At 43.3% G+C, this 18,839-nt stretch overlaps 1 protein-coding gene across 1 annotated transcript in view; it reads right to left on the bottom strand.

The window, feature by feature from the left end:
* Positions 1-17,682, bottom strand: part of LMOD1 (leiomodin 1) — a 29,083-nt gene extending 11,401 nt beyond the window's left edge. Inside the window, exon 1 of the mRNA XM_029572690.1 lies at positions 17,233-17,682. Within this exon, the coding sequence (XP_029428550.1) occupies positions 17,233-17,493 (261 nt within the window). The 5' untranslated portion in view covers positions 17,494-17,682. The remainder of the gene's footprint in view (positions 1-17,232) is intronic.
* Positions 17,683-18,839: the final 1,157 nt, after the last annotated feature.

The raw sequence follows: 18,839 nt of genomic DNA, 5'->3' as shown, positions 1-18,839 counted from the left end.
GCATAAGCACAGTGTGCAAGTTAATGCACTTCCTACATGGGCATTAGCTGATGCTCACATTAACATCCGCGTTGAACACACACCACAAACTCTAATGCCCATTAATACATAAGCCCCAAAGCAACATCACCTGAAAGTCCCCTCTTTATACAACGAGAGTTCCCCTGTCACTACAATTAATGAGGAACAACAACAGCCAGTGGCCTCAGAGCATGAGGCTGAGTAATCACCAGAAACTGAAATGATTCCAAGTTCCTTCTAAATAGAGTAAAATTAGTGTCACTCTGCATTGCAGGACACTGCAATCCTTGGATTTGTACAGCTGTTCCCTTAAAAGGAGAAGGAGACTCTGTAGCTCCTTGGTCTGGAATCCCAGCACTGGAGGCAAATGATCCCATTAAAGCACAATTTCACATGTACCACATTACCCGTTCACAGCCTCAAGGAGTCAGCATTCACCAAGAGCTTCCTTGTGAGGAACGGCACACTTTGGGGGAGATTTTAAAAGGTGCACATGGACGCGCAGATTTTATAACATGTGCGTGCCAGCGCGCGTTTGTTATAAAATCCATGGGCCACTTGCATATGTGCACTATATTTTATAATTCGCATGGGCGGGCAGCACGCGGGGGGGGGGGGGGTTTAGTAAATTATTCGTGGCGACGAAATCGGGCCTTCCCCCATTTCCTACCTCCCCTACCTAAACTCCCTCCCTCTTCCCCTAAAACCCATCCCAGAAACTTATGATTTCTTTGTTTTACTATTTACTGCTCCCCTTCAACTTTTCCCCAATTCTCACTTAACCCTTTGCATCAAGGGTAAGGCAACCTTTTTGAAGTGGTTAAAAGTCGGAGGTAGGTAACTCTGCAAGCCGATCCGCATCCTGATCCAGCGGGTTCCTTTCACGCAACTCTTGAATATTCTCTTTAATTGACAATGTTCAGTTAAAATATTCAAAAGTTATGTAAAAATGATTGAAATTGATATTTTTCCTCACATAAAACAAAATTATAAAAGGGAGAAGAGAAAAATGTCCCACTCCCTCCCCCCTCCTCGCCAATAGGAAAACAGAACAGGCCAGGCCGCTATAGATCCCTGCACAGAGGTTACAGACTACCTAGCAGAATCCCTCACCTTAAATACCGATTAAAGTGACCATAAAAATGTATAAATAGCAACATGCAGACAAAAACCAAACTGGAAACTGAAACCAACGATGAAAAACAGAATTACCATGCCTCATAAAACATCAAACAACAAAATTAAGAAATATAAAACATCAATCATAATAGTAAAGCCATAGCAAAAAGAATAAATATCTAATCATTAAAAACTCATGAGATCCAAGTTGAGTGCGACAAGGCGGAATTGAGCATCCTTTTTCCTGTGATTTAATTAACTATAAATGCCCCATTCTGCCCGCAAAAGGAGGGCCAAGAAGCGGCAAGCCTCGGACGCTCCAGAGGTCACACCAACATTGGGCTCAATGGACGCTCATATCCTCCGTAGGATGAATTTAGAGGTAGAGTACTCGCTGAGCAGAAAGAGGGGTGAAGAAGAGCCCTCTAACGCTCCTGAGATGTTGACATCACTCTCCCTCGAGGGGAGATCGCTACCACTAAATCCGGCGTAAGGCTCCTGATGTAACAGGGAAATATCAGGCTGCCTGAAGAGGTTGGCCAGATAGAATCTCCCATGAGGCATGGTGTCTATTGGGATCTACCTGCGGAACAAATTAACAACCAGGAAGTTGGTGAAAACTCCAACGGAGTGGCAGGCGAGGGACCTGGAGAGAACTTTTATTGAAACTTCCCTATTACTATTTAAAGATCTGGTAAGGCCTCAGACTTTTACCATGAACTTATTTGGGAGGCTATAAATGCTTTAAATAAGAATATGGGGGTCACAAACTGAAGTTTTATTGAAAATGGTGAAGGATACGAAAACTAGAGTTGAAAATATAGAATTGGAAAATGTACAATTTCAAAGAGTTTTGAATGTGGTTAAGAATGACCTAGGAAAAGTTAACGATTTGCATTGTGCCATGATAAACGAAAATCAAAGTTCGCAACTTAAGGTTGAAAATTTAGAAAATGTTTCCAAGAGTAAGAATATTTGTTGTATAAATTTTCCTAAACTTGTGACTTCAACACAAATGCAACTCTGGAGAAGATATTTGATGGAGGTATTAGCTGTACCTGAAGCTACTTTGCCTATTATTTCCAAATTATATTTCCTTCCTCCATTAAGGAAAATCTCCAGATTAGATCAGGGACAGAATATTCCTATGCAGGAGTTACAATCAGCCCATGAATTAAGTTTAAATAGCTCTGAGATATTGGAAAAATCAGAGACTGAGTCAGTAAAGCCTGCTACACTTTTGGTAACTTTCATGTTAGAGTCTGATAAAGACTGGATTTTTAGAAAATATTTCCTAAATAGGTTGAAAGAATTTCTGGGCTGTAGGCTTCAGATGTTCCCAGATCGATCACGGCAAACTCAGAAACATAGAAAACAATTTATTTTGTTAAGACCTCAGGCAATGCAACTTGGTATGTATTTTATTTTGAAATTTCCATGTAAATGTTTAATAAAATTTAATGGGAATACATATATATTTACACAACCAGCACAGCTTACGCAATTTTTAGTTAAAGGAAAAAACCATTGTTAAGTTCATCTCCAGGAACCACATAATGCGCTCATTTGAAGGAGTTAGATCTCTTTAAAGTTTAATAACATCCTATTGTTCTGATATACTGTATGTATATGTATACCTGAAGCTGTGTAAATTTGGATCTCTTTTAGAGGGCTTAATAGACAGGAATGGAAAGAATTTATTTTCCCTTACTGGAGGTATTATAGTTGAATTTGTACAGTTTCTATTACCTATAATTCTACTCAAGTATGTTATTGCTTGATATTTTACTAATGTAAAATCTAATAAATTAAAAAAAAAACCCAAAAACCTCATACACATAAGAACATAAGAAATTGCCATGCTGGGTCAGACCAAGGGTCCATCAAGCCCAGCATCCTGTTTCCAACAGAGGCCAAACCAGGCCATAAGAACCTGGCAATTACCCAAACACTAAGTAGATCCCATGCTACTGATGCAATTAATAGCAGTGGCTATTCCCTAAGTAAACTTGATTAATAGCAGTTAATGAACTTCTCCTCTAGGAACTTATGCAAACCTTTTTTGAACCCAGCTACACTAACTGCACTAACCACATCCTCTGGCAACACACATTTTTTTTTTAATTTTCCAAACAATGAAGTATTTCTAAACAGCAGACATCAAACATCTTTGGTATGTCTAGAGGGTCTTCCAATGGATTGGCACTGGACGGGACTCAGCCTATTGTCACTGGGGATGGGAAGACCCCTATGACTATTAAGGGAGGGTTACTCTCGTAATCTCCTGGAGTTGGGATGGTTTCTCAACAACCGGGTGACCAAACCTGCAGTGATAGTTCTAGATACCGTGTGGGCAGCTGTTACCAAGCTAGAGCAATTAATTACTACTAGATTTGACTCATTTTGGACTGGTTCAAGATCTTTCTATGTCTGTGAGTTGACCACTCACAGACATAGAAAGTTCTTGAACCAGTCAGGCTGAAGATAAAATCTTTGGAAAAACAGTGCTTGAAGTTACAGGAATGTGATGTCTCTGATTAAAATTCTCCAAATGGTACACCAAAAACTGGAGAATGTAGGCAATCATCTTAGACGTCAATTTGAGATTTCTTAGTTTTCCTCTGTGCCCATTAATTACTCCAAAGGAAATGCTAAAAAAAAAAAAAAAATTCTACCTTGAATTTTTAAAAGTTTCAAAGGAAATGATCCCAGAAGTTACTAAAGTGTATCCTCCGTTTCCTAAAAAGCCTCTAAGGGGAATCAGGTTCAGGATTTTTCTCCTGGATCTGATCTAAGTGCCTTCTTAGAACAGACTTCTGAGTCTGAGAATGCAGAAGGCTCAAACCCTGTTGGAAACCTTTGCTAATGAAGAGGATACATGTTTTTTTTCCCTTTGAAACCTGTCCCTTTATGGGCAGTTCTATTTCTATATTCCCTGATGTGGTGAAGGAGACACAATCCAGGGGGAGATTTTCTTTTAGAAAAGCCGACAGTGCTGGCTCTTGGTGCTCCTTTTGTATTAAGGTTCCCCTGCAAGTGTATTATCGAGCATTTAGGGGTTAGATATTCATTTATAGATCCAGTGCAGTTGGAGGCCTTTCCACACAGTAAATCTGCATCTGCTCGTGTGGGGAATATCTAGCCTGCTAGTTAGGAGGGCCATAAATATATTTGGGAATTACTGTATTTCTCTTTTTTCATTTCTCTCTCCATGATGTGGGTTTACACTGATGGATTATTGAGGTTTTTTCTCTTTGTTAGTTTTGCCTATTATAATTCTCCTAAAACATGTTTTCTTTAAGTAAGTTTAATCTTCTGATATTTTTTTTTTTAACATTTAAAATACAATTTAATAAGGAAAGACCATCCCTTTTCCTAACCATAAAATCCCTAAATGTCTCCCCATACTTGAACCAAATGCTAGAAACAGAAAAATCTGCTCTCATGTTCCAGCGCTGGATTAGGCCTAAACTAATGAGGCTATACCTCAAGGCCTTTGAATACGAGGAGCCTTTAAAAATGAAAACAGACTCCGTTTCAAATTCTATCACAACTGCTTGATAAAAGGAGATATGGAAAAAAGATGATTTTGGTTAAATATAATTTTATTCAAATGTAATACACACATCTGGCTTACCCTCCCCTAATTATTCATTGACAGTCAGGCATCAAGGACTGAGAAAACAAGTAGAAAAGGCGGACGCTCCGAGCATACACCCAAAAGTGGGTATGGCTTTTTTTTTTTTTTACAGTCACACAAGAGTACATTTCAGTAAAATTTGCAGCTCACAAGAAAGTGCTGTTAACTGAACTCAGTTTATCCATAGAATATGTACAGCATGGGCGGCAGCAGTGCAAGATTCACACACACACACACACACACACACACACTCACTCACTCTCTCTCCCCCTCCATCTCCACAGCACAGGCACAGTGTGGGCGGCAGCGGTGCAAGATTCACTCACACACACACACTCTCCCCTTCCATCTACACAGAACAGGTACAGCATAGGCGGCAGAAGTGCAAGATTTATACACAAACACTGCCTCCCCAGAACAGGCACAGCATGGGCAGCAGCAATGCAAGACTTACACACACACACACACTCTCTCTCCCTCCATCTCCTCAGTCCAAGATTCATATACGCAATCTCAGAACAGCTACAGCAGGGCCAACGAAGCAGGGTAAGATTCTCTCATGCATTGCTTCACCACAGAAACGTCTTTCTGGGGTTTTCACTATGATTCTCGGCTTTATCATTCTAAAACCTTTTGGGTGTCAATGATGTAAGCTTCCAAGTAATAATATTATTTAAATAATAAGCATTACATCCAAGAAATCAACCTTCAGGCATACGATGCCTAGGAAATGGAGTTGGGCCTTCATCTATTCCAAGCCATCATGTCCGCCTTTCAGATCCCTGTGGTGTCAGAAGAGAGGCTGCTCCCACTGCTTCTGTATGTAGGAGAGGATGCAGAGGTACAGGAACACGTTTGCACACGTGCTGGAGTTGTATTGGGTTTTTCAGTTCCAGAAGAGGTTTCTGCTATTATTGGTTTTTCGTTTCACCTCTCTCCCTTGTTGGATCGGCCAGGCAGTTGGATAGGCTCACAGGTTTCCATGTAATACAGGGCGATAATCACTATTACTTTCATCCCGTTTACAATTGTCACATGTTGGAAAAGCAACCCTGAAAATCAACAGTAGGGAAGGCAAAGGGCAGAAATTGTCCACATTGAAAGATCACATTTTTTGTCAAAGGAGGAGAGACATAAAATTCCATTCTGTCTGTGAGAAATATTTGTCTTTCTATGGCTATGACGACTCTCACTGTGGTCTTCTTTGCACACTAAACTGTTTTTTGTTTTGATATATCACCGAAAATAGCAGAAACGGTAAATATGCTTGTGCATGTGTCTAGCCTTGCAAATAATTTCACGAGATTCTGGTAGTGTTGGCCTTTAAACAAAACCCCTAAGACTTAAGGTAAAATCTGGAAAAGGTTTTTACAAAAAGGGAAGAAAGCAATGGGAGCTTATCTTCAGCTTTGCTTTTAACAAGACCCCTACTTAGGTGAACACCCAAGGCTCCTTCTATCTCTTATTAATAAATTGTAATAATCCCCGGTGTCACCCAGATTAGGGAAGCTAAAATCAAACCCATGCTCACTGATGTTACAGCAGCCGCCTTGGAAGGCCGACGCGGTCCTGGCACTGCTGTTTAGGGTTGTAAACCACTACTCGGGGCAGATTCCACCACCGCTTCATCCTCCTCCTCCTCTGTTTATCCCATGCTTTTTTCTTTTTAATTCTGTAACTGGTTTAGCTTACAGAAGAGACGAGAATGGCATTCAAGTAAAGAAGGCGATCATTTGCTTGCCGTCTCCACTGAAGACAAAGCAGCTTACATAGGCAGAGAGGAAACTAAAGATCCACCTTCCAGCCGACTCCTAGCCACCCTGAAAAGGGGCAGCGTCTTAGCCATTCAGTCACCAACTGATGCGGCTGCCAATGTGCCCAGGATCACCGGCTAAGTTTTATGTTTAATTAGAAACGATAAATACTTAACATAGATTGGTTTCAGATGCACATCAATCTTAGGCAGGTGGGTACTGTAGGAAAAGCAGCCCTTGGCAATACATTAGGGAGAACTTTCTAACTATAGAAGACATTATTTTTATTTAGGAAGGTGGTGACATTTTCTTTACTGGTGCTTTGAGAGCGAGAGAGAGAGAGAGAGAGAGAGAGAGAGAGAGAGAGAGAGAGAGTTTGAGGATCAGAGTAGTTTTATGTACTGTGAATCCTGCCTGGAGGGAGCTCCACAGCTCCCTTCCATTCCAGCACTATCTTCCCACACGATCAGGTTTTGTAATTCAGGACACTTCACACACTATAAAGATCTCTAATTCAATTCCCTGGAACTTCAAGGAGCCTTATAAAAAAAAGAACAATTGGAGCCCTATTATTCAGCTCTTTAGTTTATTTTAGGATCTCAACAGCCTTATAAACACAAAGAAAGTGCTTTTTAAACTGCAGTCCCCTGGGCAGTGTGTTAAGAAGCTGCTGGAACAGCCACAGCACCCTCTGGGATCCTACTGGGAGACTCAGTCTGACATACCACATCATAGCGCATCGGCTCACACGCTTGGACGAAGATGTCTAAACTTTGCTTTTGATAAAACTGCCCTGTTTGGGCATGTCCTGGGCCCTCTGCCTTTCTTTGGTCTATCCTGACAAAAGAAATATTAGAGACATTCAGTTTTTCAATCTGAACACATTTTTTTTGGCTAACAACCTCCTTATGCTCTTGTAGCCTTAATACTTAAAGTACAACTCTTAGAAAATCATAAGAAGGCATTAAGCTATCAACAGGCAACTAGACTAAAGCCTTTTTGGCTTACTGTAACAGCTTTATATGTTGGCCTTCCTCATATCGTGCTCCACACACTGCAGCTGCTGAAAAACTCAGCAGCATGACCTTTCTGGAAGCTCGATGCAGGAACATATTTCACCTGTGCTCTGCCAGGCTCCTGATTCAATCAAAGATCCTATATAAGACTGCAATGTTGGTACACAAACTACTGGCAGCGGACTCCTGTCCATGGATCAATGCTCCATTACACATCTACAAACCCACACGTGCAGTGTGCTCCTCGCAAAGCACTGCTGGAAATTCCATCCATCCACCAGGCTCGTTTATTGATGATGAGACAGCCTGGGTTTTCAACAGTTGCTCCAGTTTTGTGGAATTGTCTTCTCTACGAATTGTGAATAATGAGCTGTGTAAATACATAAGAAGTTGCCATAGTGGGTCAGACCAAGGGTCCATCAAGCCCAGCATTCTGTTTCCAGCAGTGGCCAATCCAGGTCACAAGTACCTGGCAAGTTCCCAAAGAATAGATCGATACCATACTGTTAACACTCAGGGATAAGTAGGTGCTTTCCCAAAGTCTACCTGGTTAACAACAGTTTATGGATTTCTCCAGGAACTTGTCCAAACCTTTTTCACACTCAGCTATGCTAACTGCCTTAACCACATCCTCTGGCAATGAATTTCTGAGCTTATTTGTGTGTTCAGCGAAAAATAATTTTCTCCAATTTGTTTTAAATGTGCTACTTTCTAACTTCACTGAGTGCCCCCCTAGTCCTGAAAGAGTAAATAACAGATTCACATCTACCTGTTCTAGACCTCTCATGATTTTGTAGACCTCTATCATATCCCCTGTTTAAAAGAACAACTCTGATTCTACTTTTCGTTATTATTCTTTAATGTAAATGTGTACACAGAGCCAGCGCTGTGCTATTTACTATAATGTAAGTATTTTTTTTGCTTCCCGTATGTATCGCTCTGTTTGTTTATACACAATATATGATTTACATTAAAGAATAATAACGAAAAGTAGAATCAGAGTTGTTCTTTTAAACAATTTTAACTTTGCGTTGGGCCTTTTAAACACCCCCCTCAGTCGTCTCTTCTCCAAGCTGAACAGCCCTAACCTCTTTAGCTTTTCCTCATAGGGGAGCCATGTCACCCCTTTATCATTTTGGTCGCCCTTCTCCGATACATATTGAGTTTTGGAGTTCCCTTGTCATGTCGTGGAGCAGCTGTATGTTGGTTGTAGATTCTCCTTGTTTTTGTAGGGTTTTATTATTGCCTGTTTATTTTGTTAATTGCCTCATAGTATGTACATTTTACTAAAGAGAAATTAAATAAAATACATGTGTAAGGAAGGAAAAACGCCACAAAAGGGATTGGCACCTTCACAACCTGTGCACAAAAAAAAAAAAAAAAAAAAGCTGTAAGGATTCAGCATGGGGGGGTTGGGGGGGTAAACCCTGTTTACTTCCATTCTCTGGAGCAATAAAAGCTTTTATAAATCAGGTCCAACCACAGTGACTTTTTGTTTTTAGCTCTGCAGTTTCCTCCTGCTACTTTCGGCTTCAAACTCGATTAAAGCCCAGGCTAGCATCCTGGTGCCAGGAGTCTTCATTTGCAGGAATGAGCACCGAGTCAGAGTCCAGCCACCATTTATTTATTTTAAAATTCTTATAGACTGCTTACTCAATATAATCAATCATACCAGTAGGCATCACCTTTGCACAAGGAGCAGGACTCCTTTGGGGCTGTGAATGCTGCCTTTGCATGCATCCCTCGGGGCACTGGACAGAGGACCTCCTGCAGCGCAGTGCATGGCGCTACCACGGAGCCACCAGAACAGCCCCAGTTATGACGACAAGAGAAATGATCAACGAGCCCCCGTTCTGCGAAGAAAGCAGTGCAGGATAGGAGAGGCTGGAGTAAGAATGAGGAGGATGGTGTTGCTTTAGCAGCTGGGCCATGTCATATTAGCAGTATCATCATCACTAAAGCGCTACTGCATGGCCATCACCCTCATCAACCGGAGGCTGGCATCATCGCTGGAAGAATCTACATCAACCCCAGTCCAGAGTGGGGAGTTAACTGCTTTTGTACTACAAAGCGCAAGCTTTTCTACATTTGGTAGCAGGCAATCATGGCGGACACAATGGCAACTATGCCAGTTTGCAAGGCTGCTAAAAATGCATGATGTTTGGTTGATAACTAAGAAGCAGGTTATGGCCACCTTGTATAAATCACTCTTAAAGGAGCTCTCTGCAATGCTGGATTTCTTTCAGTGGTTTTGGCCATGATGAAAGATTCAATGCTTGCCTTGCCTTTAGATGACTATAACCACCACCACCTACCGAACCAGATTTGAAGGGGAGGACTTTTTTTTGTAGCAGGCATCTCAGGCTGACCTTTATAACGCCTTCCATAGGATAACTGTCCTTCAAGTTTCACAGCAGGTTGGTGGTAGCAAGCTTTTCCTGGTTTGAATCTTTATTCTTGGTGTTCCAGGGTTCCTGAAATGCCTACACAAGTTTTTAGTACATTTGGTGAAACTGACAGGCTGGAGGACCATAGGTGGATATGAAAAATAAAAAATGTACACACAGTCCTCAGGACAAAACTGAGCTCCAGCCTGTGATTCTCTTCTAGAAACCCACAAAGTACATAGTTGGGTGCGTTTCCATCATGGCTGCTTTAACAACAAAATCCATCAAATAGGATATAAACAGAGGCCAGTGCTTACACCTCATCCTGTCAGGCACTCCTTGCCTGCAGGAGGGATCAGATTATTTGAGGATACCTTCCCACCTCTTTTCCCAGTATTAATAGTGCACCAACTTCCTCTGCGCCACATAGGCCCAAGTCTTGCCATGTGAGCTATGAGATCCTATAACCTTGCAGTTCACTCCGCAATATTTGCCCAGCTTGGCAGAGGAAGCTGCTGGGCTATTCCATGGAGCTCCCCCTGCCAGACGCATACATGGGGACGTGCATGGAGTCAGAGCCAAGTAAGTAACAGACGTGTGAAGACTGTTAGTGACTGCTTCTGAAACCACAACACATCACAGACGGAGAAGCCTCGCTCGCAGCCTGTGGAGGTGGTGGGGGAAGAGAGTTACGATGAAGGGTAATCATCATTGCCGTAGTGCTAGGAGATGTACACACAGTGCTGGATGGATACACAAGAGACAGTCCCTTTTCTTAGTAGAGCTTACAATCTATTCAAGACAGACCAACAGGAAAAATAAGAAAGCTAGAAAGTTTCTGGATAAAAATCAATGAGTGTGATCAAGAGAGCCAGGCGGAGATTTTAGGCTGGCTTTTGAGAAGGCCGGAGAGGGAGCGGGATGCACACAGCACAGTAAAATGGCTTAAAGCCCAGGGTACAGGGTTCTGGAAGGAGCCCTGATGCATGGCTCAGAGTCTGGGGAGCATCGCCCCAATGACCAGACTAGGAGTGTGAAGGAGGGAGGCGATTCCTATAAAAACCAGGGGAAAATAAGCCTAGATAGTTACAAATGAATGCTCAGGGTGCCAGGAGCCCAGCACTGGTTCTGCTTGAGCTGAAAGAAGGAAAACTGAGGAATAACCGGGGCTATTTAAAGAGAGAGAGAGAGAGAGAGAGAATGATCAGAGCAACACAGAAAAGGACTGCCCTGCGTCAGTGTAACATATTAGGAATGGCACCGATATCAGGGGAGCTGCTTTCTTTATTTCTTGTTACAAACACACACAGCCCACACCACCACTCCCTAAATACACTCAGCGATTCTCCACCCAAAAATGAAAGTCAGAATCAATAGTTACGCTCTGGGGCTGGAGAGACTTTCAACGCAGGCACCGCCTGCCCGACAGAATACACAATACAAGGATGCACTCGAGCCATGATGCAGGGTAACCAAAGCATCCGACTGCTACCTGCTTTAAAAAAAGATGGGATTATTTCTGCCGTTTACGAATTGGCATTTTACCACAGATTCTGTTCCTGACTCAACTGTTTGATAATATTTATTTTGAGCTATGCAGCTGGCTGTGTTTACATCTCTTGCTTCAGAACCCAGTAAAATACCTCTCTAACAGGCCGATACAGAAAGAAGCAGGGGAGAGCCGGCGAGCGCACGCTCTCCAGACGCGTAATTCAGTATCGGCCCGCATGCACGAGGGCCCGTGGTAAAGGGAGGCGCTAGGGACACTAGCGCGTCCCTAGCGCCTCCTTTTTGACAGAAGCGGCGGCTGTCAGCGGGTTTCACAGCCGACGCTCAATTTTACCGGTGTCTGTTCTCGAACCCGCTGACAGCCACGGGCTCGGAAGACGGACGCTGGCTAAAGTAAGCGTCCATCTTCCAACCGCGAGCAGATTTTTACATTTTTTTTGGGGGGGGGGGGGGGGGGCCTCCGACAATCTCGCTATGATATTAAGTTGGAGGGTGTACAGAAAAGCACTTTTTGTCTGCTTTTCTGTACACTTTCCCAGTGCCGGCCGAAATTAAAATGTGCGGCTTCGCTGCACATTTTGCTTTCTGGATCACGCAGGAATGACTAATAGGCCCATCAATATGCATTTGCATCCTTGGCTTTTACATTTGCTCTTCCTGTCCCCATGCCTTTTTAAATTCCAGTACTGATTTTGGCACCATGGCTTTGTGTTGGGAGGCTGTTTCAAGAACCCACCATCCTTCTCCTTGCTGTTCCACTACAGACAGAGTCAGACTAAAACAGGCTAGGGCCTTTAGCTATGTTAAGTTTAAGAGGCCTCATGAAATTACCAAATTTAAAAAAAAAAAAAAAAAAAAAAAAAAAAAAAAGAGTAAAACTTAATTTTGTAATTGTTTTGCATTTAGAGGCCCCTCATAAATCCGAGGCCAAAAGTTGTAGCTTAGATAGGTTGTTCCTAAATCTGGGCACAGGGAACAGAGCCTGCAGCCTCTGATGATCCTAGGAGCACTCTGGTGTTGAACCTGTGGCTTTGCCGTATTTCAGCAGCTTTACAAGTTTATTGTTGGAAATTTCTGCTGCTTGGTAGTATAACAAGTTGAACTAGGAGGTGCAGCTTACTGAAAATGATGGCTGGACATTGGTATAGCTTGACAGGCAAACAGGTTTGTGTTTAATTGCTGCATACATCAAACTATGCTTGCAGTTCAGCCAGGCTGTTATAAGAAGTTAAAACGTATACGTTATGGAGGTAATTTTCAAAGGAAAATGTAAATGTAACATAACATTGCTAGCAATTTTCAAAAACCCATTACCCCTGTTTTGTGCACTTAACGCAGGTAGAACCTATTGGCAATTCAGTAGCATATACTGAAGCAATTTTCAAAGGATAATCGTACTGAGACATCATCTTCCCATTATTCCTCTGTGGTACCCTGAATGCAATCTCCTTCCAAAACTGCAGTTGTTATCTTTTTATCTAACCCCTGTATTCACAGTCCTCCCTCTGGCTTTCTTTCCGTTAATGATACACTGCTCTTTCTCCAACTTTGCTAGAAACTTGGAGTCAGTTTTTTTTAAAAATGCTCGGTATCTAAATTCAGGTGGATTTTTAGCCAAATTTAGGTGTTTAACTTTTCAGTTGCAAATACACCTAAACTTTGGCCTGCAATCCATGTGCCTAGATTTCGGCACCTACAGGTAGGTGTTCGGTTTTGAAAATCAGTGCTAGGCTCCTAACTCCAGCCTCATAACCTTGCGCTTTTTAGGGCCTAAATCTCAACGTCTAGTGAAAATGGGCTCCTAAATTTAGGAGGTCAGCCCTAGTCAGTTTACAAAGGGACCCAGCTCCCATAGCTGGGCACCTCTCTCTCCTCTTCACTGTCTGTTTCCATGTTGTCTTATTCTACCATTTATCACCCACCTCTCATTACTATTTAATGGCAGGAAGGCCAGGGTGGCGCTGGAGATCAAGTATGCACTGCACTACTGCAGGAGTAAGAGGCGTGGGCTTTCAGGCATCAGATGCTATGGGCTTTACTCAAGAAAGATTCGTTTGTCTAGACACAGACTCCTTTTTGAAGAAGGTCCCATATTTCTATGTTAGCACTACCTTCCTGTTTAAGAACGGCCAAATCATTTCCAAATCCCTGAACCTTGCTATGGGGCAATCACAAACACACACATTCCCAATACTGCAGCTTTTCTTAGTGTTTATGACTTTTAAAAAATAAATATCTTTTCTCCTACCTTATGACTACTGACAAATTTAGCAGATATCTGGAACTGCTGTAACACCGAGCCAATCTATATGGAAGGGATACCTGTGGCTTTAAATACTTGGCACTGCACAATGCTAAGCATTCCGATACAGTAAGACCCTGGCCTCTGCTAGGACTTACAATCTAAGGGCCTCATGTACTAAGCTTCCTCTCTTCCCATAGACATAAGATGGGAAAAGGCCTAAGGAGGTACCTGAGGCAACAGGAGATCAAATGAATAGAGGTGCATCATAAACTGCAAACATCTTCCATCATGCTCCCCACCTGGCTCCATGTCCTCTGGACGAGCTCAGCCCCTGCCCTGCATCAATGGCCACAGAAGCAATGGGATAAAAATAAGAAACAGCTCAAGGTGTCCAGATATCAGCAGAGGATGCACAGATCAGGACTGCAAGGACAACATCATCCTGCAAATAGCCTTATTTTATGCAAAGCATGAATGAATTGTATGATTTAATATGATGAAACACTATAAACCTAAAATCTCTTCTTAAATATCAATTTTTGACTGAAAAACTAATAGTGATCACATTTTCTTTCCTTGTCCATCGAATTATCCAATGAAGTGCACATTTTTCTAATTTTGAATCAGATTCACATATGAGACAGACCTCCTACAGGGTTTTTCCCCCCATGTTGAATCCGCGGCAAAATGCTTTTTACATGTGACACAATGTGTCTAAAGGCATGAAGAATGTACACATAAACAAACAGTGGTTTGAAAGCATATGCAGACAATGCAATCACCACTACATTGTAGTTCTGACTCACAGACTCTCAAAATAGTGCAAAAAAATAAAATGTACCTCTGCTAGTTCTAAGAAATGTAGTGTAAAAAGCCACCATGAAAGTGATTGGTATGCGTTTACACAAATGCAAAATAATATTTAAGAGAAAGAAATGTAAGTCTTGTAACCTGAAATTTAATGTATATAAATACTATAGAAGGGTTTTTGCAGATTTCCTAGGGCCAGAAAAATAGTCGTTATTTTGGCCTAAACATGAGGATTGAGCTGCGTCAGATGGTGCGCGCAGAGTAGCACAGGGCCGTCGGCAAGTGAAAACATTACACCTAAGGAGCCTCACCATCTGTACATCAGCAAGGGCAATGAGATCTATGGTCAAAATAAAAAAAAAAAAAGGACAGAAAACCTGTCTGTACGCCAGGAGTGGCCAACTCCGCTCCTCAAAAGCCACAAACAGGCCAGGTTTTCAGGACGGTCACAATGAATATGCAGGAGAGAGATTTGCATGCACTGCCTCCATTGTAGTCATAGTAAAGGTCAGCAGAAAAAGACCAAAGCAGTCCACCCAGTCTGCCCGGCAAGCCTCCCCCCACACATGCCTTTGTTCCTATAAGAACATAAGAAAATGCCATACTGGGTCAGACCAAGGGTCCATCGAGCCCAGCATCCTGTTTCCAACAGTGGCCAATCCAGGCCACAAGAACCTGGCAAGTACCCAAAAACTAAGTCTATTCCATGTTACCATTGCTAATGGCAATGGCTATTCTCTAAGTGAACTTAATAGCAGGTAATGGACTTCTCCTCCAAGAACTTATCCAATCCTTTTTTAAACCCAGCTATACTAACTGCACTAACCACATCCTCTGGCAACAAATTCCAGAGTTTAATTGTGCGTTGAGTAAAAAAGAACTTTCTCCGATTAGTTTTAAATGTGCCCCATGCTAACTTCATGGAGTGCCCCCTAGTCTTTCTACTATCCGAAAGAGTAAATAACCGATTCACATCTACCCGTTCTAGACCTCTCGTGATTTTAAACACCTCTATCATATCCCCCCTCAGTCGTCTCTAGGCTTATCCTCACTGTGCAGGTTACCCTATTCTTCCTTTCCAACATCACCCACTAGGAATCCTTTCTGCTTATCCCATGCCCTTTTGAATTCCATTGGTCCTTGACCTCACTACCTCAGGCCTGTTTGTGGCCATCCCTGCTATACGCTAAGAACCTCAGGTCACCATCTGAAGGAGTTCTGGGGATGACATCCCAAGCAGTGCATCCTCAATCAGTAATCAGAGACCCTCGTGAAAACCCTGTGGCGAGGGGACGCCTATCACTAGGAAGACCACCACTCCGATGGGTCACCTGAAAGGCTTCCCTCCCTCTTTTTAAGAAAGGGTCTGCAATAGGGATGTACTTTTGTCTGATCTGCATTCGTTTCATTTTGAAAACAAAATGCTAAATAAAACAAAATCCCACTGGGTCTTTGGCCCATCCCCCCCTCACCCAGACTCTCAGCTTAGCTGCAGTGGGAAGCATCTTCCCAGGACAGGAGCGATCCCAGACACTCCTGCCCTGCTGATACTCGATTCAAAATGGCACCGGCGAGCCCTGAGAACATCGCCATTTTGTTGTACGGAGACTCTGTGCCACCCTACGAAAGGTACCCGCCATACAACAAAATGGCGCTGGCCTCAGGGCCCACTGGCACCATTTTATCTGGAGAATCTTTTAATAGTGAGCGAGCGGGGGGGGGGGGGGGTACAGGTAGGTAGGGGAGATAGGAAAAATAAAGTCTCACCAGGATTTTTCCTAAATTGCTGTTTTTGAGGAGGGGGAGAGGGGCCCCAGGACCAGCTGCTATTGCCTTGTTTTTTTTTTAAACAAAGGAAAAATAATCCAAAGGAAAAAGGAAAAACAGAACAAAGAAAATGGCATCAATGAAACAAACAAACCAAACCCTTGCACACCCTACTCTATGCTTGATTAGGGATGTCCTAGTGACAATTTTGTCAGAACATGTTTTCAGATTTTGTCAATTAGAACAAATAAAACAGATGAATATTTCTCTCTCTTACTGTATTTAATTTCTAGAGTTAAACATGCTTGAAAGGTATGAACGTTTATCAGCTTTGCCACATGTACGATTATAGACTGAAGAACAGCATTTGGTAATGTTAACTCCTCAGAAACTTGTGCTGCCTGCATCCCGGCATGGTGCACCCAAATTATAACTGGAGAGAGACCTCAGGTGGGGAAGGAGAAGACAGCAGCAGCCTAATACACATACAGTACTGCTGGTCCTGTCAACTGCCAGGGATCATGCAGGAGCAGGAACACACAGGGGTGATTAACCCAACATCATGCCCTCGCCAGCCTTCCAGCATAGTCACCTGTGGCAACCCTGTTTCCCAGAGCAGAGCCCCAGCAGCATAGGGTACAGTGGCTGCTTGAGCCCCTGCAATAAGGGGTGAAATCCTTCACCATCTCCAGGGAGGGGCAATGGGTGTTGAATTTGGCATCCCTGATGATTTTGAGAAGTTGCCTTCTATCCCCAGGTGTTCTCACACCAATCCAATGCCTTTTTGTGAAGAACTGATGGGAGCTGGGTCCAGCCCCACTTTCTAACTCCCGTCCTAGTACCTGCTACCGGGTAAGGAGCACCAAAGCACATTGGGACACAAAGTTAGAAAGCCAGGAATGGGCAAATTCTGCACTTCACATGGAGCTGACTTGATTTCTGCCCTGCAGTGCGGGTAACTTACATCCACTGACTGCTCCCTCTGTATCATCCTCTTGCTTTCCTTTTCACAATAGTCCAGCATCGCTCCCCGGTTGTAAGAGCCGGTTTGCTTCTTTTCCGTCTGGTTCCTCTGGCGGAGCCCCACGGGGGTATCAGAATCCGAATCGTTCACATCCAGCTCCTTCTCCAGTTCTTCCATCTCCTCGGGGGACAGGGTGGAGAGCAGATTATCAATATCCGGATCCTCGCTCACTTGCCGCCGGTACTTGGCTACCCTGGACATTTTGGCAGGGTTTATGTGCACCACGGCTCCGAGGAACAAGGGGGGTTTAAAAAAAAACAAAATCAATCCACTGTAGATAAAGCAAGATCCAGACGGAAGCCTCTCTAGGAGCCTGGCAGCGAAGCTCGCCCCATGCAGCCTTCGCCTCCTTGGAGCCCGGCTGGGAAGACAGCACGCGCCGCTGGGTACAACTTCTCGCCAGAGGCCCCGCCCCCCGTTTGCATCGGCGCCAATCGGCGACGGCAGGGGGCGGGGCCCGAGCGGTTTGAAAGCGGAGGACATTCCAGGGCATCTTCCCCAGCCGCGTGACCAAATTTAGGCGAGCGCATTTAGCCTTTTAAAGGCAAAGGGGGAAGAAATGCGAAAATGCAGCGAGTGGCACAGCGGGACAGGAAACCCCCAGCCGAAGGAGCGGCCCGGGCGCTTTCCTCCCCCCTGCATCCAATTCACTTCTAACTACACGTGAAAGAAGAGAAGCAAGAGACAGACACTTCCTTGGCAGCAAGACGAACACTTTGGGGAGGTTTATTACATTTACACAGCTTGCAAACTACGGTAGTGCCTGGGGTAGGGTTTTTTGACTGGGAAATTAAAGCAAAACTGACCCTTCTTTCTTCTAGAGAAACCTCGATTGTGCAACCATTGATTGATTTATATCCCGTGTTTCAGGCACTTCAAAGCGCATTATATAGAGGTACCGTCACAGCATTTAGTACGAACTAACCCTTAAATTATGGGAAAACACCACACAACCCATTTTAAAAATGAAATCAAGCAAAAAACGACATGGAATAAAAAGGATGCGCATACACACAAAAACAAAACTAGGCATGGCTGAAGCACAAGGCAATAAAGGAGACTAGGAAGTTATGAGAATTAATACCCGTAGTTAAGTGTTCTCCCAATATACAGATCTTGATCACAGACATTGGAACTCATGAAAGAATTAAAAGGCTTCAGTTCTTAACACTTCACTGCAGACTATATAGAAAAGGTAACCTCAACACTCCTTTACTTAGAAGCACTAAGCAGTTTCCATGCTGAGATAAAGATCCTAGTGCTATGAGCCTCTGACCCCTCAAAAACAGATTGCTGCTTGCAGCAATCAGGACATTGGACTTCTGTCAGACTCTAGGGATGGGAGGTACCCAGACTTCAAAGACGAGTGGCAAACAACCAATAAAAACAGGAAGTTCCCTGCCAGTCCAACTTTCATCACAACAAGGTACAGATCTTGGTTCATGAAGTGGTCTCACATTTCCCACAGCCCGGTGGGAAACACTTTAGGAAAAGTGATGGAGGTACCAAATAGAGTTGAAGCTGAACTCTGAGAACGGTTAGAAGAG

Source organism: Rhinatrema bivittatum, chromosome 12 (genome assembly GCF_901001135.1).
Source record: "Rhinatrema bivittatum chromosome 12, aRhiBiv1.1, whole genome shotgun sequence".
NCBI lineage: Eukaryota > Metazoa > Chordata > Amphibia > Gymnophiona > Rhinatrematidae > Rhinatrema > Rhinatrema bivittatum.
The sequence above is the reverse complement of the archived record's forward strand: the minus strand, read 5'-3'. Positions and strand labels throughout refer to the sequence as shown.